The sequence below is a fragment of the Cheilinus undulatus genome, linkage group 8 (genome assembly GCF_018320785.1).
Source record: "Cheilinus undulatus linkage group 8, ASM1832078v1, whole genome shotgun sequence".
Taxonomy (NCBI): Eukaryota; Metazoa; Chordata; class Actinopteri; order Labriformes; family Labridae; genus Cheilinus; species Cheilinus undulatus.
In genome coordinates, this window is record NC_054872.1 from 41,465,168 (window position 1) to 41,491,923 (window position 26,756).

Consider the following 26,756-nt stretch of genomic DNA (forward strand, 5'->3'; position numbering starts at 1 on the left):
TCGTTCATGGTTTAACCGCTGGCCGTTGACGTGTATGACGTCTGCAGTTCCAAGCCTCAACAGGTAGTATATCAAGGCTGAGGTTTACCAGCAGAAGCAGAGCCCAGCAGGCACTGATATCAGAATTATCACATTGCTACAAGTGTTACTGCAGCCACAAAGCAGCTACAGAAAATCGCATTACGGAGCATTTATTCCTCTAGGAAGACCCAAGTAATTAGAAGAGAAATACTTTGTTCTTAAAGAAGTCCCGTGCTGCAGCGTAGACTTTTTTCCTCATTTTTTTCTGTTTCCTGCGTTCTGTTCTCCTATGCATAATACATTTTATTGCATATAGGCTGCTTTACACTGCCACTGCTGATGGATATAGAGTGCAGAGTGTGATCTTGCAAATCCACCTTCCCAAATAAGATATTTTTCCTCATGATGTGCCTTTGAAATAAAGGTTGATTTAGCATAAAAGCTTGAGAATGAGCTTTATCAAACATATTTTGGCTAAAAATGGCTTTATAATCTAAAAATAAACTTAAACAAGCCCACATGTATTTATTGTATTGTAATGTGACATGCTCTGGTTAAAATTAATTTGTTTCAAAACATAAAATGACACATTTTGAGATCAGCTTTGTTCATTTTTATTGTCATTTAACATCAGAAATGAAATCAGACTCTCTTTACATCATCAGCTGGAGTACAAGCACATTAAGACTCCTAATATGTTCATACATTTTGCTCCCAATCTGATTAAAAACATTATAAAGTCATGTATCATTTACATTTTTACTCCAATTTGTTGCATAGATTATAAATACATTACCACAGCACAGCTAATTGTATTTGACCTATGTTTAATAGTGAATATTAACAATTTGATGTTGGTCTGCAGATACATTCATTCACATATATTAATCCTCTTCTTAACACAACACCAGCATGCAATTTGTACAACCCGTTTATCAGTCTTTTCAAAGTGGCATCACTTTAGCCAGCTCAGGACTGTTATTATTGGCACTCAGTATTGCCATGTAGCCCCTATTTGGGCCCTAAGCATTGCAGGTTAAGGAGTTCAGCCACCCTGAGGTCCGTGGTCAGTTGAAGGTCCGTGGCATCAGATGTTTCTGCAGCAGGGCCTCCTGTCCTCTGTGTTTTCTGCTCCGCTGTTGTTCAAAGACACAGCACTGATTGAGCTGGTTTGCTTACTGCCCCCTTTCTTGCGAATCTCTGTGGTAGAAAATTAACATAAATTAAACATTGACATTATGCTACAAGAAAGGAAACCAGGCATTCACAAATATCCAAACTACTCACCTCCTCCCTGCATAAAAGTCAGCTGAAAATAAATGCATATGCTAAATTGCTCAATTCAAAGCAAAACTGAACAGAAAAGTTTCTGCCAAAAGCAGTCAATCAAAAGGCTGCTTTGGGACCAAAGGGTCACTTTTCTGACCTTTTCTAGATAGAAACTTTTTGCAAACCTCTATGAGCTGGGAAGATGAAAGCTGGCTATGTGAGGTTAAAGTCAGGGTCATATGGGTGGAGCCTAGCACTGCATGCTTATGGGAAATGTGTGTATCCGGCTCATATCGTTCATATGTCTTTAGAGGGGAAGAAAGGGAAGGAAGGAGGGGTTTCAGATACACACAGAAAGCTCTAAGGAATTCCATCTTGGCATTGTGGTATAACAATTGTACATTACTCAAAAGGAATATGTTCCTTTTTATTGCTGCAGATCTGAAACAGTGTTTTTTAAACAAAAGGAGAAAAGCTCAATCCATTTACCTGCAAGGACATTGTTGAATGCTGCCTCCACATTGGTCGATGCCAAAGCCGAGGTCTCCAGAAACAAAAGACCATTCTTTTCTAAATGATAAAAATAAGCAAGGATAATTACCTCACAAGGCAAGGCAAGTTTATTTATATAGAACCTTTCATACACAAAGTGATCCACAGTGCTTTACAAAGTTTAAAACCAAATATATACCACATTAAGAGCAGTGACAGAAAGCAAAAAGAATGAAAATTAAATATATTTAAATATGAAATAAAAAGAAAGGAAGAAAATGAAATTTATCAGTTAGGAATTACAAAAACATTGTATTATTATGTCATACAGCATACATGATACTTACCACAACCCAATTTTTAAAACAGTTGGATCTCTAAGTAAAATGTAAATAAAAGCAATGCAACTATTTGCAAATCTCATTAAACCATATTTTACTCACAATAGAGCATAAACAACATATCAGATTTTGAAACACAGACATTTTATGATTTCATGAAATCCCTGGCTCATGTTTAATTTGACATACAAAAAAGTAGTGGCAGGGCAACAAAATGCTGGAAAAGTAAGAGATACTGATTAAACACAGCTGGAGGAGCATGTTGCAACTAATTTAATTCATTGGCAACAGGTCAGCAACATGACTGGGTATAAAAGAAGCATTTTAGTGAGGCAATATTTTAGAGAGGGAAAGTCTCTTTAAAGACAGACAATGCATCTGATAATTGTGGAACGTTTTCAGAAAAATGTTCCTCAACTTTGAATACTCAAACATCTACAGTAGAGAATATCACCAAAAGATTCAGAGAATCTGGAGAAATCTCTGTGAGTAAGGGACAAGGCTGAAGGTCAATATTAGATGCTCGTTATCTTCTGCAGCACTGCATTAGAAACCAGCATTTGAGTGTTAACATAGTTCACTGGGCCACAAATGTGAGTTAAAGCCGTATCATGCAAAGAAGAAGCCATATGTCAACACAATCCAGAAACGCTGCCATCTTCTCTGGGACAAAGCTCTGTTTAAATGGACTGAGGCAAAATGGAAAACTGTTCTGTGGTTAGCTGAATCAAAATTTGATATTCTAAAGAGGAGAGGGACCAGCCACACTATCATCGCTTAAAAGTATATAAAGGTTTTAGAGCAGGGGTCATCAAGGACATCTGCACAAGGGCCAGATTTAGTCTTAGCAGAAATTCTGGAGCCAGACTTTCAAATAAACAAAAATTAGATCAACATTTTGGTCTGATTAACTTATTATTGTGCAGCAGGCCACAAGGAGACAGGCCTGCCCACAGAAAAGGTCTGGGCCCCTGAAAATCCTAGAAAATGGGCCCTCCCCAGTTGTGATTTAGCGCCAGTATTAACCCCTTTTTGTTACTTTTTGTCCCTTTCTGCCTCTTTAACCCATTTTTTGACATTCTTTAACATCTTTTGAACCACTTTTCCAGCATGTTTTATTCCCTTCATGTCACTCTTTTATCAATTTTTGCCACTTTTTAACCCCTTTTCATTACTTTTTGCATTATTTCTGCCACTTTTAAACCAATTTTTGCCACGTTTCACCCATTTGGCCACTCTTTAACCCCCTTTTTTTTTGCATCTTTCTTGCTAATTATTGCCCCATGTGTGCCTCTCTTTGACACCTTTTCAATACTTTGTCAGGCTATTTTTGCTATATTTCTGCCCCTTTTTGATAGTTTAACCCAATTTTTGCCACTCTTTAACCCCTTTTAACCACTTTCCCTGCATGTTTTATCCCCTTTGTGCCACTCTTTTATCCATGTTAGCAACTTTTCCTGTCTTTTTACAAGTTTTTAACCCATTTTCATTGTTTTTTGCCCTTTATTGCCACTTTTAACCCATTTTGATACTTCTTTCCCCCTTTCAACTTTTTTTCTAGCCAATTTTAACCTCTTTTCAGCACTTTTCCTGTCAACTTTTTGTCCCTGTGTGCCACTCTGCAACCCATTTTGCCACTGTCTAACCCCTAATCTGTGCATTTTTTCAACATTTCTGCTAACTTCAACCCTATTTTAAATATTTTTTATTTATTTATTTATTTTTAACTAATTATGGCTGGCAAGTATATTTCTATAGAAAACTATCAAATATTAAGTCATTCTAAAACTATTTCAATATTCTTATTATTTTTGGAGTTGATTTAACAGCTGTAGAGGAGCCTGATATGGTCCCCAGGCTGCAAGTTGATGATCAGTGTTTTAGAGCAACATCCGGACAACGTCTCTTTCAGGGAAGGCCTTGCATATTTCAGCAAGACAGTGCTTAACCACATCCATCACAACAGCAGGGCTTCACAGTAGAAGAGTCCAGTTTCTGAACTGGCCTGCCTGCAGTCCAGAACACATTTGGTGCTTTATAAAAGAACAAATCTGGCAAAAAAGACCCAGGACTGTTGAGCAGCTAGACAAGAATGGAACAACTTTTCTCTCCCAAAACTCCAGCAGCTGGTCTCCTCTCCTCCCAAATGTTTACAGACTGTTGTTTAAGGAAGAGAGGATGCTACACTATGGTAATCATCATACTTTAAAAAAAATGTGATGCTACCATCAATTTCAAAATGAGCAAATATTTTTCATGAATTGATAAAATGTCTCAATTTCAACATTTGATATGTTGTTTATGTTCTGTTGTGGATTATGATATGGGTTTATGAGATTTGCAGAACATTGCATTGTGTTTTAATCACATTTTACACAGCAGCCCAACTTTTTTGGAACTGGGGTTGTAGATGTGTATTTGTTTCAGTGTCAACAAATATGCACCTAAAACCCTGATGTAAGATTTTATCCCACATTCCCACAGGACAATGGGATTTCTGGAAGTGATCCTGGCCTCATAAAATAATTTAATAGACTTTAATCATCATTCAGACACAAATAAGAATTCAGAGTCAGTATTTTCACCTTGAAAAACATTTAAATGGAAAAATGAATCTACAGGACGGTTTAGTTATCAGTGTAACACTTTCACAGTAAGTTTAGGCTCATTTAAGTTTAGGTGGATATTTGGCATCAAGGTCAAACACGACAACTTTACCTGCAAAGGCTTGAGCCTCCTCAGTGGGCACGGATCTCTCCGCCTCCAGGTCAGACTTGTTTCCCACCAGCATCACTACGATGTTAGGATCAGCGTGGTCGTACAGCTCCTTCAGCCAGCGCTCTGCACTCTCATAAGTCAGGTGTTTGGTGATGTCATAGACCAGCAGGGCTCCAACTGCTCCTCTGTAATACCTGTGCAGAGATAGTCGACCTTAAAGAAAGTCCATATGTGATATTTTGAGCTTTAACTTTCACATAAGGCCACTCGTAGAGCTACTGTGAAGCCTGTCTGCATGGCTAGATGAACTTTAATTTATAGTATAAAGGTAAAAATGTAAGGATGAGGAACCTGTTGTTTTTGCAGTAGAAAACAAAAGATTGAACATGGCTTTACTTAACAGTTCAGGCCTATATGGCAATTTGTATCTTACAAATTGAGGCAGTAGCAATAAGCATATAAAGATCTGTTCAACAAGAGATATAGCATGAAACAAAATGTAAGAAAGCAAGGAAACTATTCAAAGCACTCTAAACCATGATGAATATCTCAAAAAATATGTAAAAGTGGGAAAAAACGACAAATGCCAGAAACACAAGCAACAAAACTAAATGTACTTTATTAAATGTTAATGTTCTCTATTTATATAGCCCTTTACAAGACCCCTCACAGAAATGCACAGCACAAAACAAATCAATAAAATAAAAAAACAAAAGCTCTAATAAATACAGACTAAAAAGGACACTACTATTTCACCATACTACTAAGTATTAAAGGGGACATATTATGTAAAAATCACTTTTTCAGGCTATTCTAACAAAAATATGTGCCCCTGGCCTGTCCACAATCCCCTCAAGTACCAGAACACCCCCCTCCCCATCCCCCTTTCTCCACCTTTCAGAAAAAGTGTGCTGAAATGAGCCATTCTCTCATTTTCCCCTTATGACCTCATGTGGGGAGTTAGCCCTGCCCCCAGGTTCAGTTGGCCCTCCCTGTTTGAAAGAAAGTTCCTCCCTCATCTTCGTCTTCCTCTCAACCATTAGCTGAGATGCTGGATAGCTCAGTGGGTTACTCTGCTGACTATGGTCTGGGAGATCCATGTAAAGTTTGGGCCCTTGGGCAAGGTCCTTAACTTTGGATAAAAGAGTCTGCTAAATGACATTGTAAAATCTGCCACATTCATTTCCTGAGAGGTGCAAGAAAAAAGGTCTTTAGTTTAGAGTCTTATGCAGGAGGCCAAAGAAAACCATAGTTTTAATCAAGAATGAACTTAAAATATGTGTTAACATGTATCATATTTGCTAATAATGGGTGACAGGCAGATTTCAATAAAAAGGATCAAAAATTTAACCAATACAGACGATTGAAATCAATCTCAGTTGTTTTGGGGTTTTTTTAACAGCTGAATTGAAGTTAGAAAACTGTATCTTATATTCATCAACCTGTTTTTCTCTGCATATTTCTCAATTTAAAAGTGTTCTGGGGACCAGATGGGAAGATACTGGGGCCCTGATGTGGCCCTCAGGCGGCCAGTTGATGATCACTGGTGTAAAGGGTTAAAATTATTCAGAATAGTTTGCCTTCGTATCTTCCACTCAGGGATGCTGGGTAGAACTGTGGTGCACATGTCAGCTGACTCAACTGTTATCTATCTGGCTTGAGGAATTTAAATCTTTAAAGATTTTTGCACCTTATCTCTTTACTGATCTAGTTCTGTGGTGTTACGACCAAAAAAATTCCAAAAATGACCATGTGAAAATCCTAAAACTATTCCAGTTCATCCAAGGCTGATGAAGGCTTCTTGAACGTATATCACTGGTCTGTGCTGCTGCTCCTCCAGGACTGGCAGATGTTAGAGGACATGGTGTGTGCTGACTGTTCTGTTTCCTGTTCTTCCAGCATAAAATCCCACCCTGAGGTGCTGGAAGCCTTAGGTCCCATGCAGAGGCTCTTGTCTCTGGTTTGAGTAGCCTGGGTTCAGGTCTAACCTGTGGTTTCCACTAGCTCTTTCCACTGTCCTATGTCTCTAATAAAGGTGTAAAACCCAAATATACAGTATCAGGAATATTAAATCTTTATCGTGAGCAATAAAAAAGCAAAAAAAGTATGCTGTCATTTTGCTCATATGAAAACTAAACCACAGCAGCATTTACAAGCATTAAAAACATTTATTATCCCTGAATTGACGGGTTTAGTCGTCTGCCTCACTGCTTTGTAATTTGTTTAAAAGTAACTCTCTGTGAAAAATCAGAGGAAAAGGTATTTATGAGATAGTTTCAGGTCAAAATCAGTGAAATACCTTCATCTGAAAGAATGTCTGAAAGCTCCAGATGCAAAGGCTGAAAACACAGCAGGTGGGTTATTTTCAAGGATAAATAAATACACCTTACCTCTAAGACAAAAATGCCATTTAAATGGCAGAAAAGGACCCAGATAATTTACCTAAAGTAAAAGTCCTGCATTCAAAAATGCATTAACTAAATAGTTAGATGGAATATCCAAAATAACATTGGCAGAGGTAAAAGTTCAGAGGCGGGTACTGATGAAGAAAAAATGGGTTGATAGAGACAGGAGGGACAGAAAATAAAAAGATGGGTTAAAAGTGGGAAAAAACTGCAGAAAAAATGTTGGAAAGCGATTAAAAAGGGACAAAGTTGCTTAGATATGGCAAAAAAATGCAGCTAAAAATGATGGAAAGTGTTTAAGAAGTGACAAAATGACTGAAAAGTGGCAACAATGGGCAGAAAAGGGGGTGAAATAATTTTAAGAAGCGGCAAAAAAGTATTTAAAGAGGCAATTATGGGTGTAACAAATGGTGAAATGTGGTTAAAACAGGAGAAAATGGGCCTAAAAAAGAGGGGTTCATGGTGTTAAATAAGGGTCATCAGGCAAAAAATGAGCCAAAAAAGCAGTGGAATAGGTTTAGAAACTGGCAAACTGGCTCAACGTAGCAATATTGGCAGAAAAGGTGGTGAAATAGGATTAAAGCGTGGCATAAATGTGTTTAAAGTGACAAAAATGGGCGGGAAAAAAGTGATGAAGAGGGGTTCAAAATAAATAAATACAATGAGGCAATATTGATGAAAAGTATAAGCGGCAAAAATGGGTGGAAAAAGTGTTTAAAAGATAAGATATTTTCTTCAAAGCTACACCCTGAGATTTTATGAACCCTGGAAGCCTTTCTTAGTATTTGGTAAATATGATGTATTGTTTCTGTGCTGATAGTGTGGGATGACTGGCACTTATTGTCTAGTAGGTGGGTTTATGGGTGAGGTTTGTTCTGTATTCTGAACACTCTTTTTTGTTTATTATTTTTATTTTCTTTGGTCTGAATCCTGTTGAAATAATATACACCTTTTTATATTTTCGTATATCACAAATATAAACAATAAAGAGACATTGGTTTAAAAAATGGTTAAAAGAAGGCACAAATAAATGATTTCAAATCAGAACTCAATAATTGTTTGACACACTTTCAGTTGCAAAATCAGGTAACTGTCAAAAAAAAAAAGCTGCTTCCACCAATGCTATTGATCCAACACACATTTAAATCCCAGCTGGGGAGGGCCCATGTCAGGGGCCACTGAGGCATCTGGCCAGACCTGTGGGCGGGTCTGGTGCTTTGTATTTAAGAGCCTTTGACCACTAGAGCTGTATAGCTTTGCCTCCATGTTGATACAAGTAAGACCACTCTATTAAACAAGATAACAAATTGTGAAGACAGTGAATAAAATGATGAAACTCATCCTGTGCGACACTCCTGGTGCCTTCTCATCTCCCTCTTTCTTTGTCCCTTGTCTTTGTCAATGCTAATGGTGGAGAGGTATAAAAAAATGATGCCCCACAGGCTCACAGGCTGTCAGGACACTGTGTAGTAATCATGCTGATTCTGTCATTAATGCTTGCTTCTGTCATGTGCTTTTAGGACATGCTGCTCTAAAGACTTTCCCTATCATCCCATGTAAAACTTTCACATGAAGTCTGGGTGATCCATGAGTGAATGCAGCTGGTAATATCAAAGAAAGTGCCCAGTGAGTGAGCAGGTGGAGGTGCCTCATTCACTGATATATTAGATACATCCTTTTATGCATAGCGTTGATATAAAGGCAGAAGCAGTCATTTTGACATTTGGCTCTGTCATTTCATTTGCCATCTTGGATTTCCAAAAAAATATAATATATAATACAGTAGTTATTATAATATATGTTGCATGTTTTGCCTCTTAAGATCCGCCTTCCCAGTGAACAGGGAAAACTTCACCTTGTAAGAGATGTATGAATAAGCAGCTCTAAGATTTCAAGGGCAGGAAGTCCTTTTCCATAAACTTCCAGGAGAGCAAACATGAAAGTAGCTTTGACTGACCTCATTCACTATGAACTTAATCCAGTCATTGATCCATTGTTAGTACAAATATATCCAGAATAGCTCTAAGTATTTTCCTATCTTCACTGAGAATAATCAGTTTCTCCTGCTCTCATTAAAAAAAAAACAAAAAAAAACATAATGACTGACAATTGGTCTGAAGTGAAGACCCAATCAATACTTCCTCCACAATTACATTCCTGCTCCTCTCTTCCACTAGCATAATTAATTCCACTTTAATAGGTTTTAGCCGCTTGTTACAGCACAAATGGGAAATTCCATGGGAGTGTGAATTTGCATACTGGAATAAGTCGGCAAGTAATTACCCAAAAAGCCAAGCTGTCAGAAAAGAGCTAATCCAGCGCTGTAGCATATCCTCAGATTTCCCCATGTCTTAAAAATAAAATTGACATGGTTCTATTGTTTTAAAACCAGTTTCCGCAGTTAATCCTTCTAGTTTAATTAAAAAAAAGAATGAATCAGGAGCACCCTCGGATAGGACGGAGACCCAATGAGGGCTGTTCAAACAAAGTCTTGGCTCTAACCAATTGGATTTTTCAATCCATGTGTTCCCGTTGTGAGCTGACAGGAGAGGAGAATGGGCCGGTGGTTTTTCAGGTAATGTGGGAGGGAGCTGAGGATCAGTGCCTGTCCCTACGTGTGTTTTGGCTGATAACAGCACCACCTTAAGATGCTGACATACAGGTTGCTCAAGAACTATAGAGCCTGAAACAAGCATGAGATGTTGATTTAAAAATCTGCCTTTACTTTGTGCGGTTTGCTCAAGAAGTGTGCGTGTTCCAAAGAGGAGCAATATTTAAACCGATGCATCTGCCAGTACGACGTGTTACTTATTCACTAAATCTGAGGGAAGGCACACAATGTTGCTTAGATTAAATTCAGCAGGTTCTTCAGGAACAAACATAACACTTTGATTAATCACAAAGACAGTTCCCATTATTTCCACCTATTTACCGAGACTTTGGAGCCTTACTTTGTCAAAACTCATTAAGCTACTTGCAAATGAAAAGCAGCGCTGTCACAATATAAAACCAAACAGGTGAGGGAGAGATTATAAGTTTTGTTGAACGTGCCCTTTGAGATGCTGCTGATCCAGTTACATTTGGGGCAAATATGCTGCTTTGATTCCTTTCTGAGAGTAAAAAGTAAGACAGAGTCCACATGTCCACATATGAGCATTTGTGAAAACGGGATATAAAATAATTCCATCCACTGATGCTATACCTCAACAGCATCATCCACTTGAAAACATGAATATTTTGCCACATATTTACCACTTTGCCCATTTTTGCCACTTCTCTTTACCACTTTAACTCTTATTTTGCCACTTTAATTTGATTCTGCCTCTTTTCATCTATTTTTAACCACTTTTTGCCCATGTATGCCATTGTTTGGCCAATTTTGCAACTTCTTTTTGCCACTTCAACCCATTTTTGACACTTTTCACCCATTTTTTTATTCTCCTTTTATAGTTATTCAGTTATTTCCTACCTAAGTGCTACTGAAGTTGTCTCAGTTTCATAAGCATGCATAAATATTTAAAACATTTTTTTTGTTGATTTGATAAGAGTGGTTATTCAGGTATTATTCAAAAATAGAAAATGGGTTTTTCAGCTTAACAACAATAGATGGTGATTTTGCTGACCTAAAGGGGCCCCAGTTTGTCTGAGCCCCAGAAAGCTCTCCCCTTTACCTCCCCTTATGGGCGACCATTACCTTAACCCTTACCCAACCCTAACAGAAAGTTAATCCGTTTTTATTTTGAGAGTTTTAGCTGTAATGTTTTTCCATTTTGGAAGATGTGGTATTTAACATTAGCAGTCTGTGAGTGTGGGCGTCTGAGTGTTACAGGCTTTAGCCAGACCCCTCTGAAGTGAATGGGTATGAATGGGTTAATAAGGTCTGTGGTGAAAAGGGCTTAAGTTGTCAGATGACTAGAAAAGAGCTATGAAAGCACATTTCCATTTACTATTTAACAAAGTGACGTTATAGTGACATTTATCTTTTCTGTTTTTCATGTGTGTTACCAGTAATTTCATACTAAAACTTCTCTCAGCTATCACTGCAAGCATAGTCCCTGTAGTCAGTCAGAGTAATTAATAGCAGTGGGGGTGACCCCACATTGAATCATTAAAAGCCTTTTGTTGCATAAAGACATACAGATGTGGAGAAAAAAGCATTATATAGTTAGAATTTGTATGCAAAGGGCACATGTGTCTGCTGATGGATGTATTCCAGGTGTGATATTCATGTCACTCACGCAGAAGTGATGGCTCTGTATCTCTCCAGCCCGGCCGTGTCCCAGATCTGGGCCTTGATGGCGAAGCCCCCGAGCTGCACAGTTCGGGAGCTGAACTCCACCCCGATGGTTGTGCGACTGTCATGGTTGAACTCGTTTTTAGTGAAGCGGGCCAGCAGATTGCTCTTTCCTACGCCTGATTCTCCTATTAGAACCACTGCAGGGGGACAAAAAAACACACAAGCATTTGAAGCATTTCACGGATAAACCAGACAAAACTCATAGTCACGCTGCCTAATATTTGCTAATCCTGTGACTCCCACTTTATCCTCTACTGCAGCTTTTAATTGGAGCCTTTAGTCAAGGTGTGTCTTCCTCTGTTGCCCAATAAGTCCTCTGTCTTATCTGTCTAAGAGTAGAGGTAATTGCACCATCAGGGATATGATTTCCTAATTCAAACTCCCCCCACACCTTTGTGGTAAATAAGTGAATCATTCTGACTGAAGCATGCAGGGCAGAGAAGAAGAAATCTTGAGAACAGTCATGGGGAGCAATAATGGAAGTTGATCTGCAACAGAAAACACTAAATTATTGATTACAAAGGAGATAATGAGATCTTGTTCAGCTAATGGCTATCCCAGAATGCAATGCAGGGATGTCAGTTCTTAAGTAAACGTTTTTTTTTAAAAAAAGAACTGGAGGATTTTATTGTAAAAGATTTTTCTGCAGTTCCCTTACACTTAGAGAAACTTATTTTTTCTCAAACTGTCCCAAAATGGGCCTAGAAGGATTCTGTCTTTCCTCATGTATTCTCAGCCATGTCTCACTTATAGAAAGGTCTCACACATGCAAAACACTCCTGAGAATTTCAGTAACACTTCATAAAAACTACACACTTTTAGCAGCATTGCAAAGCCTCGCTAATTAGTTGTTTATTAATACAATCATAAATGCATAATTAATGGATTAGGAAAGCATCCATAACCACCACCCTTACCCTTATCATAGGGTTTTGGAAATGATAAGTTAAGTATTCACTAGTGATTTATTTACCTATCAATAAACCTTTTATAAGTGGGTTTGTAAATGGCACATAAATTAGTTCAGATGGAAAGATAGATACTTTATTTACCCTGAGGGAAATTCAAGCATTCATGATTCTTCATAAATGAGTTTACTGTAAGGCATCAGTAAAGAATTTATGATTGTGTTAGTAAATCTATCCATTTTACACACTGCTTATCCCATTTGGGATCTTGAAGGGCTGGGGCTAATCCCACATGTCAATGGGCGACAGGCGGGGTATATGCTGGACCAGTCGCCAAGGCCATCCATAAGGGGGGAAAAGTGGAAAGCCTGTAAAATGATACAAGCCTTTTATTTGGTAAGATAAAAGTAGGCTAGCCACTGCACTTAACTGTTGGGTTTGTATTTTGGATTGTGCATTACAAAGTCAGGACCTTCAAAGAGCTGAGATGCCAAAAGAGGCAGGTGAAGCAAAAGACAGAGCCGACTCACACATTTGAACGCTTTGGCTCAGTCAGTTCAGCAACTGGATGGTAAGTCCCACAACCTGGGAAGAAACTTGCTGACAGGCTTCTTTCACAGTCAGTGCCAAAATCTAATTAGCAAAAACTAAAAAAAAATAAGGCAAATTTTAGCCAGAAGGCTACACTAACACCTCTCATCAGATCTACTCGCACTGATATTAATTAAAACCTTGCAAAAGAACTACTCACTGGGCCTTTTTCTTGCCTTTAGGTGGCCCTGCTGGCTGCAAGTCAATCCCAGGGCTGACACAAAGAGACAGAAACCACACACAAACTCACACCTATGGGCAATTTAGAGGCACCAATTAACCCAACATGTCTTTGGACTGTGGGAGGAAGTTTGAGCCCAGGTATCAATGAGGTTATGCATCAATAAAGCATTTTGTAACACTGATTTAGAAATTACATGAATTAGTTAATGATTCTTTCTAAATCATGAGTTATGCTTCACTAATGCTTGATATTAAAAGTGTTATTAAACCAATCAGTGTCCGTTTGTACAGCGCCAATTCAAAACTAAAGTTATGTCAAGACACTTTACAAAGAGGGCAGGTCTAGACGGCACTCTCTGCTGTGGCCTGTTATCATAAAGACCAACTCTAATCACGATGAGCTCAGTAGCGTTTAGCCCCGTTACAGCGACGAAAAACTTTCCCTTTAAGGAGCAGGAATCTTGAGCAGATCAAGACTCATGTTGACTGCCCTCTGCAAAGCCACGCTGGGGTTAGAAAGGGGTTTGAAGTTGGAGAAAAGCAGGAAGAGGAGAATGAAGATGCAAAAAGAGGGACAAGAGAAACAACAAAACAACAAATGTATGGCTGCCATGGTCATACACTTTTCTCCCACAAGGCTGTAAGGTCAGTTGTTATGAAGTATTACCAAATACAACCCAATTTGTTTCATGTGACCGGCATGGGTTTTATCCTGACTTTACTTGAACTTTTTGCTGCCAACATGAGATTGCAGCAGGAAATATCTGAGAGTTTAAAATCCTGCTTGGCCGGTGCAATGTCCATGCATGTAATGATATTTCTGTTCTTCTTCACTCTGTATTTGATACAGTGAATATTTTGGACAGCACATAGCATCAACATAAAGGGATCATCATGAATTTGCACTCTGCTTTTTCATATTCAGTTTCACAATTGCTCATTTATTTACATATCCCGTCTCCTGACCCCCCTCCTATCCTGTCTGACAGGAAAAGCCCCCCCTGCTGTGAGGGAAATGTGAGCTGTTTTCACATAATTAACTCTTGAAAATCTCCAGAAACAGGACGACTGTCATGGAGTGGCAACACATGATGTAGCACAGAACAACACAGAAGTAGTAGAGAAGCAACAGAGTCTGCTATATGATGCTGTAACGACAATGTGCTGTTCACAGCATCAAAAAAGAAAGAAAAAGCTGTCTATGGTCTTGACCTGGTTGCATGAAGTAAACGTCATCATTCCTGCTCACTTAAACAAATAATATGCAAATTCCACCACTAAGGGCTCTTAATCAAAACCATGACACAAGATGACAAGAAGAGACACCCAGTGCTCCAACCACCACCACTGTTAATCTTTCCCCCTTTTTAAAATATGTACTCTGTTCAACAACAATGGCACTCCTCAAACTGTACCATGAACCTATGTTTTTGGTTTCATTCCTCATAATGAGGGAGAAAAGCTGTTTCCTTGCAAAGCAGATGGATTGGACAGATTCCCTGTCTGTCATCAGGCAAATCCAAACTAATTTATTTTAAGCACACTACTGGCAATTCCCACTCACTTTTCACAGCCCTCCTCCACCCCAGCTCCTCCTTTGTTTTACCCTGACTGTATCAGTGTCATAACTGCTAATGAAGAAAAACTAGTTATAACCACATATCATGTGTGTTCCTTGACAAAGTGGTCCTGATTGAACTAAAGTTATTGTGTAGTTGTCGTGATTACATATGGTTGAACAAATTCCCACGGCACACCAAGACTTAGATAATGGCACGTTTGAGAACCACTGCTATAGAGGCAGTTTTAGCAGAAATGGACCATATTCCTTTATAAAAACAAGAACAAAAAGCCACAATGAAAGCTTTCATGAAGGGAAAGATGTTTTCGCTCTCTCCCAAACTGCTTCAGCATGAGCTTGCACAGGTGGGGTTAGGTTGTAGTACAATGTGCATGTTTTCATTCATACATGCATGCTCATACAGAAAAAATAGGGAATTTTCAGGAGCTTTGTGGCCATTTCAATCAGGAAGATTTCAGAGACAGTCTATTCTGAAACTTTCCAGAAATTTTCTGGAGTTCATATTTCAAAATGACCACAGTTATTTATGTTTAAGGAGCTATCAGAATGAAACTGCAGGGTAGATTTACACTGATAAACACCTTTTTGTTCTTTTTTTTCCTGAAACATTTCCCCCTATTCAAACTGAAAACTTTCCAGTGAAATAAACCCCTCTCAAATGAACCTTTGTTTCAGGAAACACAGCGGTCTTTACAACAGGTGAGGCGTTTTCAGATCAGGTGGAACGAGTCAAGCTGCTGCTTCCTTTAATCTTGATCAGAGGAGCCAACCCACTGGGTAAACAGGACGAGGAATACCACAGACACCCCCCTCTGTACATGTCAGTGACTAATGTTTGGGTTTCAGTCGTTAGCAGCTGACTCACAAGGCAAAGAGGCTTGGTTTAATTGGCACAGATAGGAAAGTATGACCACATTATGGAAACACTGCAACACTGGGATAACTGCAGAGCTGGAATAAGCACAGTCAGATTCTTGCTGAGGCGTGTGAGCTCCTGAACACTGAGATAATTATTCCAATTCTTATGACATCTTTGCAGCAATTAAAGTTGGATTTAGGGTGTGATGGGAGCCGAAAGCTTGTAGGACACTTTTAGAAAAACACTTATTTGCTTTTTCTCAGGGAGGTGGAAGATAAGTTTCTAATGACTCTCGTGTCTTTGCTTGAATTTTACAGTTAAGTCAGCAGACTATTAGCTTGGTTTAGCATAAAGCCTGAGGAAAAAAGTAGCCTGTTTCTGTCATGCAAGGAAGATTAACCCCAGCAAAACTAATAAACATTTCATATCTCATCTTTAACTCTGTATAAAAACTGAACAATAATTGTTCTACAGAGAAGTTACTGTTTTGTGAAAAAGTTGAAGAGAGTGGATCTACGGGTGCTACAAAAAAGGAGTAGTTTAAAATCCTCATGAGATGATCAATCACATTAGTTTCTTTGCCTATTATGAATGTTTGAGTTTTTACAAAAAAAAATGCTGTCCCTATTCACTGAGCCTTGCATTGAACATGCATGGCTCAATATGAACTTTTTGGCTCAGTAGCCACTACGGCTGGTAGTCTTCCAAAGTAACTAGCCACTCTGAATTTTTCTCTATCCACAACTTTCACACACACTCCTCTCACCAGCTGCTTTTGCATGTTCCACGAGCCAGGTCAGAACTGGGAAAGACTGCCCCTTTCTATTCTGCTCCTGACTCGTGGAACAGGCTACAGCAGCTGCTTAAAATTACAGACAAATGCTATTTTAAACCTCCAACCTCATGTCTGTATTTATTTTATGTAAGTGTGACTTTTCTAGTCATTTTCATCATCACCAGTCTGATGATTTTAATGCCCTTTTGTCAGTCTCTCTGTTTCTATTAGTTTGTATTCTCTGAATTTCTTCTGTAATTGACTCGACATCATTGTAAATAAGGGTGCTCCTCAATGATGGATGATGATTGATTTCTTGTCAGAAATAATATCATACATGATTAAGACTGACTATGGTGTGCTAAAATGTACTTAGATCAGATCTGTAGTCCTTTAAAATGCAAATGAACACTGAAATTCCGACTTCAAAGTATTTTTGTCATCCTCCCTGTTAAGAACAAAAACTGACCAACATCTGGGCCCAGTTAGGATAAAGCCCAGGATGTGTCTCCTGTAAATTCAGCCCACTAAAGCGGTTAGCTGGAGTCACTGCAGTACCTGCCATGGCTGAAATCTACCTGCATTTGACTGGTAGCAGGTGGTGATGTCAAGCCCTGCTGACATGTAAAATAAACATATGTTTGTGTATTGTATTGCTTCATATCATTTTATATCATATAATTGTATCATATGGTACCACACCTATTCTATTATTTCATATGGTTTTGTATTAGATTGCATGGTATTGTATCATATTGTAACGTAATGTATCGTATCATATTATACCATTACATAGGATAATGTCATACCAATGACATTGTATGGTATGGTAAAGAAAGGTTTGGTTTTGTATCATTTCATATCATATTGTATCTCCTAGCATTAAAACATTGCTCACATGTAAAAGATGTATCCTATCATATCAAATGACATTGTTTCATCCCAGCCAGCATGTCCATGTGGGGCCCAAATGGGTAATTTGGGCTATCCTGGATCTCTAGAGATGGGGCCTATATGGGACTCATGGGCTGATCCACACTTGCAGTTCACATGGGCAATCACAGGTGGGGCCACCATGGAAGCCCCGCACAAACCCACATAGGGCTCATACTGTAGCTCACATATAACCTATGTGGGGCCCACAAGGACATGTTGGCTGGGATATCATATGCAATGTATGGTGTCCCATAGCAATGAATGTACTGTATATCCTAGCAAATAATATATCATATCATATCATATTGCATTCTATCGTATCCCCAGTGAAGAAATACCCCGTATGGTATGTTACTGTATTGTATAATGTCATATCCTTTAGCATATAATATACCATATCGTATTGTATTGTATCGTGCCATATCCTATTGTATCATATCATGTCATATTGTTTCGTATTGTATAGTAGAAAATAATGTACTGTATCATATCATATCTTATTATACCATATTGTATCCTTACTGCATTGCATCATGTTGTATCGTATCATATTGTATTGTATCCCCAAGTAAATAAAGTAATGAAATGTATATATTGTAACATATCAGTTCGCATCGTATCAAATCATATTGTTTCGTATTAAATGGTGTAGTATCGTATCAAAAATTATCGTATTGTATCCCCAGCAAATAACGTATTGTATCATATTATATCATTTTGTATCATATCGTATCCACTAGCAAATTATGTTTTGAATTGTTTCATATCACATCTTATCACATCGTATCCTGCTATGTCGTATCGTATCGTATCAAGAGATTTAGGGCATCAAATGTGTTTTCTGAATTTCTTCTGTAGAGTATTTCATAAAATGTTTTTGTCTGCAGTACACATTACAGCCACATGGGTGGCTCTGCCCTATAACGCTATGCCTAGAACAACGTTTTGGGTCAGGATGGCTTGTACCTTGTAAAAAGTGGCTCACCAGTAAAAAAGTTTGGGAAACACTGCCCTAGCAAATAATGTATCGTAATCTATCCTTTCACATCACATCGCATCCCCTAGCATTAAAACATCTCTAACATGTAAAATAAATGAACTTCTTGTTTAAAGGATCTCCAAATAATTTAACCAAAATGAGAGTTTTGAGTGCATGGCTGCTATTTGTGATGAATTTTTAGATCAAAAAATAAGGGCAAGTGGATATTTTCCATTACAGTTTCACCAAATGTTTGTCATTTCACATTATTTTCACTGAAGAGAAGACTTGGTAGACCCTGACTTACAAATCTGAAATGCTGCGCAGTCCATAAAATGCTCTAAATGAGATAACATCTCAACAGAACAAAATCACTCCATTGACTTCTTAGTAAACGCTGCTTACTTGAAGAAAAAAGGCCACTAAAAGCACTCGTGTTTTCAGTAGCCTTTTGACCTTGCTTTTAATTGATAAAAACTGACCTTGATTGGGGTTTACAAATCACTTGAACAGTCATCTTGTTCTCACAATGCCAGAATTTCAAACTTTGTCATACACACTATTGAAAATATGATGATTTCAATATCTCTTTCAAGATCTTTGAAACAGAAGCATAAGTCCTTGGAACCTGTTGCTGGTAAAATTGCAGGCACAGTACTACACATCGACTAAAGTGCACAAATACAGATGCAATGCTTTGGTGCCAAAAGGTTGCAGTGTTTGGTGAATATTCTAAAGAGTTATTTTGAGTATGCTTGCAATTTATGATGAATTTATTTCTCTTTGGAGCATTTGTCTTAAATAGATTTGTTAAGGCTTCAGCAGTTTTCAATACTGTCGCTCAATGAAAAATGGAGTGTATCATTTTAAAATCTAATCCTTTAGGGGGACTCTTAAATCACAAATGTCCTGACCCCTTTGGTTCTTAACTCTCAAAATGTTTAACTTCCAGTCTAAGGTCCTGGTTTTGCTTGAAATGTCCTCTCTGCAGCCGCCTCACTGTAAGGCTTTTTTCCAGTGTGGGTGAGGTGAGAATGCCTGTTTTCCTAGTTTTGCCCCTCTTCTCCTCCACAACTGAGTAACTTCTTAAGCAAACAATACCTCTGGTTTCTATGGCGATGCAGGACAAGAGGCCTCAAAGCTCTGGTTTGGCCTGGTTTGTTCTTTCTATGAGGACGCACACGAAGCGTTGCAGGGAGGATTAAAGTTTCATTTTGTTTGTTTTATTGACCTTCAAGGCTGGAAATGTAACTACTGTACTGTATACACTCCTGTCACAGCTTACAGCTCTGAAATACTGCTGGAAACTCAAACAGGACTTGTGTCAGCAGAGCCAGCTTTCATTCTCCATTCACAGATCCAAATTCAAACAGACTGTGGTTGTTAAAGCTCCATCAGTAAACCTGGCCACTCATGTTAGTTTTTAAGTAAATGTGCTAGCTAAACTCTGTGCGTCATTAAAGGCATTTTTGGCAGTGCAAATACATTTCAGTTCAAAAACAAGATCGCAAGCTTAGAGACTCACAGCTGCTGTGTTCTTCCACAAAGCACCCATGTTCTGTATGCGAGGGTCGAGAGTTTACAAGCTTTGAATTCCAGGCAAACTCTACCGACTTTGATTTTACCGATTAGTTTCTCTGAGGGAGCTATCAGTAAATCACTGAGTGGAATGGAAACCTGCTCATACTTTAGAGATAGAAGGTATCTCGATGTTAGGAGCAGTGCAGCAGCGAGCGCGTTCATTTAATGATAACAATCAGTTTGTGAACAAATTCACAATTCACCTGCAGGAGGAGGGATTCCTGTTCTGTAGCTGCATCTGAGGTTTCTTTTATTCATCCTACAATACTCTTTTTCACTCTCTGGTGAGGAAGATGAGAAGAGAGAATAAGAAACTCTGGTCAAGTATGAGATTAAAGTCAATGGTCAGTTATCTTAGCTTAGCTTAAAAAAGGGAGCAGGGGGAAAGAGCTGAGACAGACTTCCTGGTAGGATATAACTATAAACTCAACTCCTAATAGGATATCACAATAGTGGGTTAACAATAGGGCTGCTGTTTATGGTGGAGATCATGATCATCATTATCTTGATTATAAAACACAACTACCCATTGATTTGACACCATCTGCAACATCTGCACGTATTGGACTTTTAAATTTAACACCAATGCCCTAAAGATTCATCATGAGGCCCAATGTGCCACAACCTGGGGCTGGGGTCAAGCCAAGGTCAAGCTCAATGGCACCTCTTTTGTCTGGCTCTTTTTACCCCTGGTGATAAGCCTGGAGACTGCTGGCAGTTTTCAGACCCTTAGGACATCCACAGCAGGACCAGGAGCTTGTGGCAACCCTAGTGTGTCCACCTGGAACGTACTCTACCTAGGTTGTGCTACATCCAACCCTTACGCCACCCTAAATATATAGATATATATATAGATATACACTACCACTCAAAAGTTTGGGATCACTGCCACATTTTTTTGTTTTCCAAAGAAAAACATTTTCATACAGTCCACAGTTATCAGCAACTGTCAGTCCTCTGCATCAGTCTCCTAGTATGGCTGCTAATCCAAGTTAATCATGTTGCACAGCTAAAAAACCGTTTTACTAATAAGGGAGCAAAAAGACTGGACACTGGAAGACCGAAAGAAAGTGTTGTGCATGGATGAGTCCAAGTTTGAGGTCTATGGATCAGACAGAAGAACATTTGTGAGATGGAGAACAAATGAAAAGATTCAATAACAGAACTTAAAACCATCAGTCAAGCGAGGTGGAGGCAGCGTGATGGTCTGGGGAGTTTTGGAGGTGGTAGAATAGGAGATTTGTAAAGAGTGGATGGGAACTTGGAGAAGGAAAACTATCACAAGATATTGCAATGCCATGCCATATCCTTTTGACAGCACTTGCTTAGGGCCAATTTCATCCTACAACAGGATAATGACCCAAAAAACATCTCCAAAATGTCTACAAAATATTTAAAGAATAAGCAGTCAGCCAGAATTCTGACTGTAATGGAGTGGCCAGCACAGTCTTCGGATCTGAACCCTATTGAGCTGTTGTGGAAGCAGCTTAACTGTATGGTACGAAGGTAAACTCCATCAAGCCAATCCATCTTGTGCGAGATTCTCCAGGAAGCATCTCATCAGATTCCCTTGAAAAATTGACAGCTAGAATGCCTAAGGTCTGCACGGCTGTAATTACTGCAAAAGGAGGTTTGTTTTTCATGAAGGCAAAGTCTAAAGATCATTTTTCATTAAAATTATTATTTCGAACACTGACAACGTGAGCATGTCCAGTTCATTTGCTGTATGTCCTATTCAGACTAACTTCACCAGTTTTTCCATGGAAGAAAAATTCCAAGTGATCCCAAACTTTTGAACAGTAGTGTGTATGTATATTCATATTTATAGATTACTGTGCAGTATTATGTTACGTATTACTGTGCAGAAGTTTTAGGCATGTAGAGCGCTAACGGTTCTTCACAGATCCTGATGTTCCACAACCCCGGGCTGAAGAGAGGAGGGAGGGCGGCCAGAGTCAGTGACGACACATTTGACATGTACGTGTGTCGCTCAGCAGCCAAGGTTGAGCTTAACAGCATTACTTATGTCCGGGCCTTTGCACCCCTGGAAATAAGCCCAGCAACCACCAACAGTTTTCAGGTGCTTAGAAGATACACACAACAGCCAGGGGGTTGTGGCAACCCTCCTATCCACCCTAACAGTACCATAGGCCCTAAAGCTGTGGTTTTTGTTTTGTTTTCATCAGATTATTTTCCCATGCCCTTGGTAATGTACAAAGACATCCAGAGCATGACCTGGGTTGTGTCAATCCTCCTCCGCCCGATGGGGCCCTCAGGTGGGTGTACTCGCCATTACACGCCTTAGTTCACCCTCAAATTTCAGCCCAAACATGCCTAAAACTTCTGCACACTACTGTATATATATATATATATATATATATATATATATCACTATTATTATTCAGTTTAATCTAAGTGTCTGAAAGTATAATTCATGTATAATGGTATAATTGAATGCATAACACTCTCATTTTCCTTTGTTAAAAAAAAAAACACTTTCCTTGCAAAGACTTTTTTGCAATGTTTGTTTTGAATAAAAAACATTAAAAAATATATATTTCTTTTAAATTTGCCAAAAAAGTAGGAATTTCAATTGGATAGATATTTTTGTCCAATCAATTCACAGTCTATATTTTTTATTGATTTGAAATGTATCTAACCTTGCAAAGCAGATGGATCTGCCCGTTTCCGTGTCTCTCACTGGCAAATTCATCTTGCAAAGCTCCCATCTGAACCGTTTGGGCCCGTTTAGAAAGTGACAGGACCAATCAGCGACGAGGGGCTGTACTTTCAGGCGTGGTGGAGTCATGACGTAAGCAAGCAGCGACAAGAAGCAAGTGCAGTTATGGTGGAAGAGATTAGCATGGATGCTACTAAGCGTCAGTTTTATCAGAACTTGACGACATTTCTTTATTAAAAAAAGAACAAAGACGGCACTGAGTTGTTTTCTATTCAAAAACTAGAAAAGCACTCAGAGAGCGCAGACCTCCGCCATTAGTCCTATCTCCCAATAGTAAAGAATCCTTTAAAAAAATTCCAGGATCCAGACGGTGATCGGGATCACTCCAAAAATCTAATCAGTTCTTTCTTATGCCATTTCTGTCATTTCCTGAAAATTTCATCAAAATCCGTCCATGACTTTTTGAGTTATGTTGCTTACAAACTAACAAACAAACCCTGCCGATCACATAACCTCCTTGGCGGAGGTAACAACAAAAGCCGTGTACTGACATATCTATAGTCGCCATGGTTCCTGTTACGCTGTTCTATATAGAGTTTATTCTTCGGTAGCAATGCACGCGCACCTCGGTAGCGACTACGTTGTCATGTGTTTTGTTGCTTTGATTGGCCTGTGAAGATGTGACAGACAGAAAGTTCATTCAATCACCCTCCGAGTTTTTTTTCAAAGGCTCTACCCTTTCCCAAATGCTGTCTATCAGTGGTTTTCCAACAATTGATCTACAATGTTTCCAAAGCTTTCAGTCACTGTTACTGTGTGGAGGTCTAGAGGGCAAAAAAAACAAAAAATGCTGAGGCACCAGTCATTTTATTCTCTATCTCTTCAAAACAGGGCTTTGCATGTTTACATCACCTGACATCTGCAGAAAAACTGAGAAATTCTTATAATCTGGAAGTTCTTTTCCCACTTTGAACTCACACAGCACCAAGGACACTATTTGAATCACATGTTGTTTACATCACATGATGTTTACATGCTGGTACATGTGCAGTAGTTGATAATCCTTCTCTTCACACTGCCACCAGGATGAAAGATTACAAATATGGGCAGTTTTATGCAGTTTCAGAGTTTGGGTCCATAATTTAGTTATTTGAGAGGTAAAGGGCAAGAAATTCTTCATTATCAGAGCAAAGGTGAGTGCTAATTAGCTAACAGTTGTTATCCGTGTTATTTAACCATTGTACCAGAATCACTGTCAGGTGGGTCATGGTTCTAGGCCTGTAATGTTAGCAAAGGCAGCTATATTTGATCAAGTTAACATAGTATTTGATGGCGGTATTAGAAGTCTGCTCAGTGCTGCTATCTATTGTAGTCTGCAGAGATAGTGGAGAATCTATCAGCATTAAGCCACCATTTGCTTCTCTCTGGGTTTTCTTTCTCTTATGGCGTTCTGTAGCAATATAACCTGGGCTTCCCTCATTTATTGGTGGTTGTAGGCGAATGGAAGTGTGAGGAGGAGGAGGTGCATTTGAAAAAGGACAGTCCTGCACATTCAATCACAACATGGGGGGCATGGAAACCGGGTCATGCCCTATGTTGAAGTCAGCAGTGTACCTCTGTCCAGTTTATCGGCTTTATCAATTGCCCAGTGGATTTAAATTAAGGCATAAAAAGCCTTTAATAATCTATTTCTTGCATGAAATTAACACATATGAAACTAGTTTAATTTTGCTACCTTTGGACATGGTCAGACGAGCTTTTCCACAATGTTTTTTTTTGTCTTTTTTGCCAAGATAAGCTGAGCTGGGTGGCTGTAGCTTGCATAAATATACAGAACTTTTATAACTATACATCTTTGCTATAGCTATCTTTGGTTGTAGCTTCATCAGTGGTGTACAAATGCAATCTTTTCTGACTTAGTGAGATGCAAATATGCACATTTCTGAGCTGTTTAGTTCATTCAAATCAGTAGTTATTTCAAGCTGGCAAGAGTAAGACAAGAGAAAAGCATGCAACAAATGACCCTTAACAAGCAGTCTTTTGCAATATCTGGTGGCTTTTGTCCATATGATTCAAACTGACTTCCCTCTTTGCATTTTGCATAATAATCAATAAATTGTTCCATGTGTTGGGTTTACAACTGTTTCCTCTGCTTAAACAATGACCTTCTTTTGCTTTTATCAACAAGCCATTTCTGTGTCACTTCCCTGTGCGTGAAGCAAACCACATTTCTGAATATATTTTCTCCTCTTGCACTTTTTTTGAAAGCCATCTGGTACCTTACACCAGTTTAATAAAAGAAATGATTACCACGCCACGTAGGTTGGGTGCAGAACAAACAGAGAGAGTAATTAAAGAGCAGTTTTATGCAGATGCAGTGGCAACACTCCAACACACTGGGTGTGAGGTGAACGAACTGCATCTGCAGCTCAAATATACCATCAAGAAGCAGACACGCTACGTTATGAAGCTGTTCTGCATGAAATGCTTGGGATTGCAGGAATTAAAGTTCACATCCTGGTTTTAACAATGACCTGTTTTATGCATTATGCATGCAGCGTCTTACCCAGGGACCGTGTTGAACTCTGATGGTAGTAACACTCAGCTTGATAATATTGCTACTCACTTGAGGTGTTTTTACACTTGCAGAACGCCTGCATGCATTATTTACCTTAACAGCTGACTGAACTGCTATCACACAGGCACACTGATTCAGCTTATTAGCTGTCTAAACTGTGGACTACTGTGTTAGTGCAGCACTAACATGCTCATTGATAACAGCGCTGGAGTCTGTTGACATAGATGTTTCTGTTGAGGGAAAATGCCAAGTTAATAATAAACAAGGAAGTATAATTTCAAGGTTAAAGGGGCATTACAAAAGGAAACATTCCAAGACTTTAAAAAACAGAACAGTATGAACTCACCCTTAAAGACTAAGTTATAGGCCTCATCTGACCCCATGTTGTGTCCATTCAATGTTGCCGCCCCACAGGTTACTACCGCGTCTCCAGGACTCGCCGAGTTCTTGCAGGATGTAAGATGACACTGACTCACAACACGACCCACCTGCCCCTCAGATCCTCCCGCTTCAGGAGAGAAATCAGCAGCAAAAACTGTTCAAAGACATGAATAAAAAGTCAGCTGCTCTCTGGCCCTCTCTATGTGAGTTTATAGAAAGCTGGCTTGTTTGGACAAGGCATGCTGAGTGTATTCAGGTTGCTCTGCTGCAGCAGGCGGGGTCAGCGTCAGGGAGTGGTGCTGCAGCCATGGAGGTGTGTCTTTGTAGAGGAGCGAGTGCGGGGCAGGTTGGACAGGTGGGGCGACTCACAGGTACGGCTCACAGGGGCTGTGAGATGCCTTCTGCTGGGAAAATGATTTACTGCATGCAGGAAGCAGGAAGTAAGCATTTCTGCTTTATCACTGAAAGAGGGAATTCAGCCTTTAAGACAGTGATTCTCAACTGGAAGGTTGGGCCCCAAAAGCAGTTTTCATTGGGTCACAAATTGGTGCCTGGAAAAGAAGAGGAAGTACATTTTTCTTGAGATTTTGTCTTGTTTATCCTGTTTTGTTGGATAGACAAATCTTGAAGAAAGCTTTTTCTCCACGATAATGCTTTTAATTCCTCTTGATGGTTAAAAAGCAACCAAAATTTGCATTATAACAGCAGAACAAAGTGAAATTAAATGTTTGTTTGCATGTCTTCTCAAAGTTTTGCCCAGTCATATGTTTGGTTCCATCAGTGGTTCTCAACTGGAAGGCATGGACTCAAAAGTGTTTCCAGTGGGTCGTAAATTTGGGGTTAAAAGTTTCTGAATTACGAAAGTACTTAGTGGACACGCCTTGCTACATTTTATTTCATTCTATTTTACTGTGAGAATGAGTATATGTAAATGTTTTCGCAATATTTCAACTCATTTATTTACTCCTCTTGAAATATAAAGCTGTTTTCCCATGATAATGAGGTAATTCCTCAAGAACTCTGAATAATTGGTAAAAGTTAACACATTATTACGGGAAAAAAGGGGTTTAAAGCGTTTCAATTTTGTCCTGTTACTAAACTGTTACATTTTATATCAAATAAATACACATTGCTGAAAATGTATGGAAATTTGCATCACAGAGCAAATTTGCCAATCAGA

At 38.9% G+C, this 26,756-nt stretch overlaps 1 protein-coding gene across 1 annotated transcript; it reads right to left on the minus strand.

The window, feature by feature from the left end:
- Nucleotides 1-625: 625 nt before the first annotated feature.
- On the minus strand, nucleotides 626-25,827 carry LOC121513652 (ras-related protein Rab-25-like). The gene is made up of 5 exons (XM_041793539.1): nucleotides 25,542-25,827; nucleotides 11,485-11,680; nucleotides 4,842-5,035; nucleotides 1,780-1,860; nucleotides 626-1,221 (listed from the first exon to the last, which is right to left on the minus strand). Exons 1-5 carry the CDS (start codon nucleotides 25,576-25,578, stop codon nucleotides 1,109-1,111), a joined length of 621 nt encoding a protein of 206 aa, XP_041649473.1. The 5' UTR covers nucleotides 25,579-25,827; the 3' UTR covers nucleotides 626-1,108.
- Nucleotides 25,828-26,756: the final 929 nt, after the last annotated feature.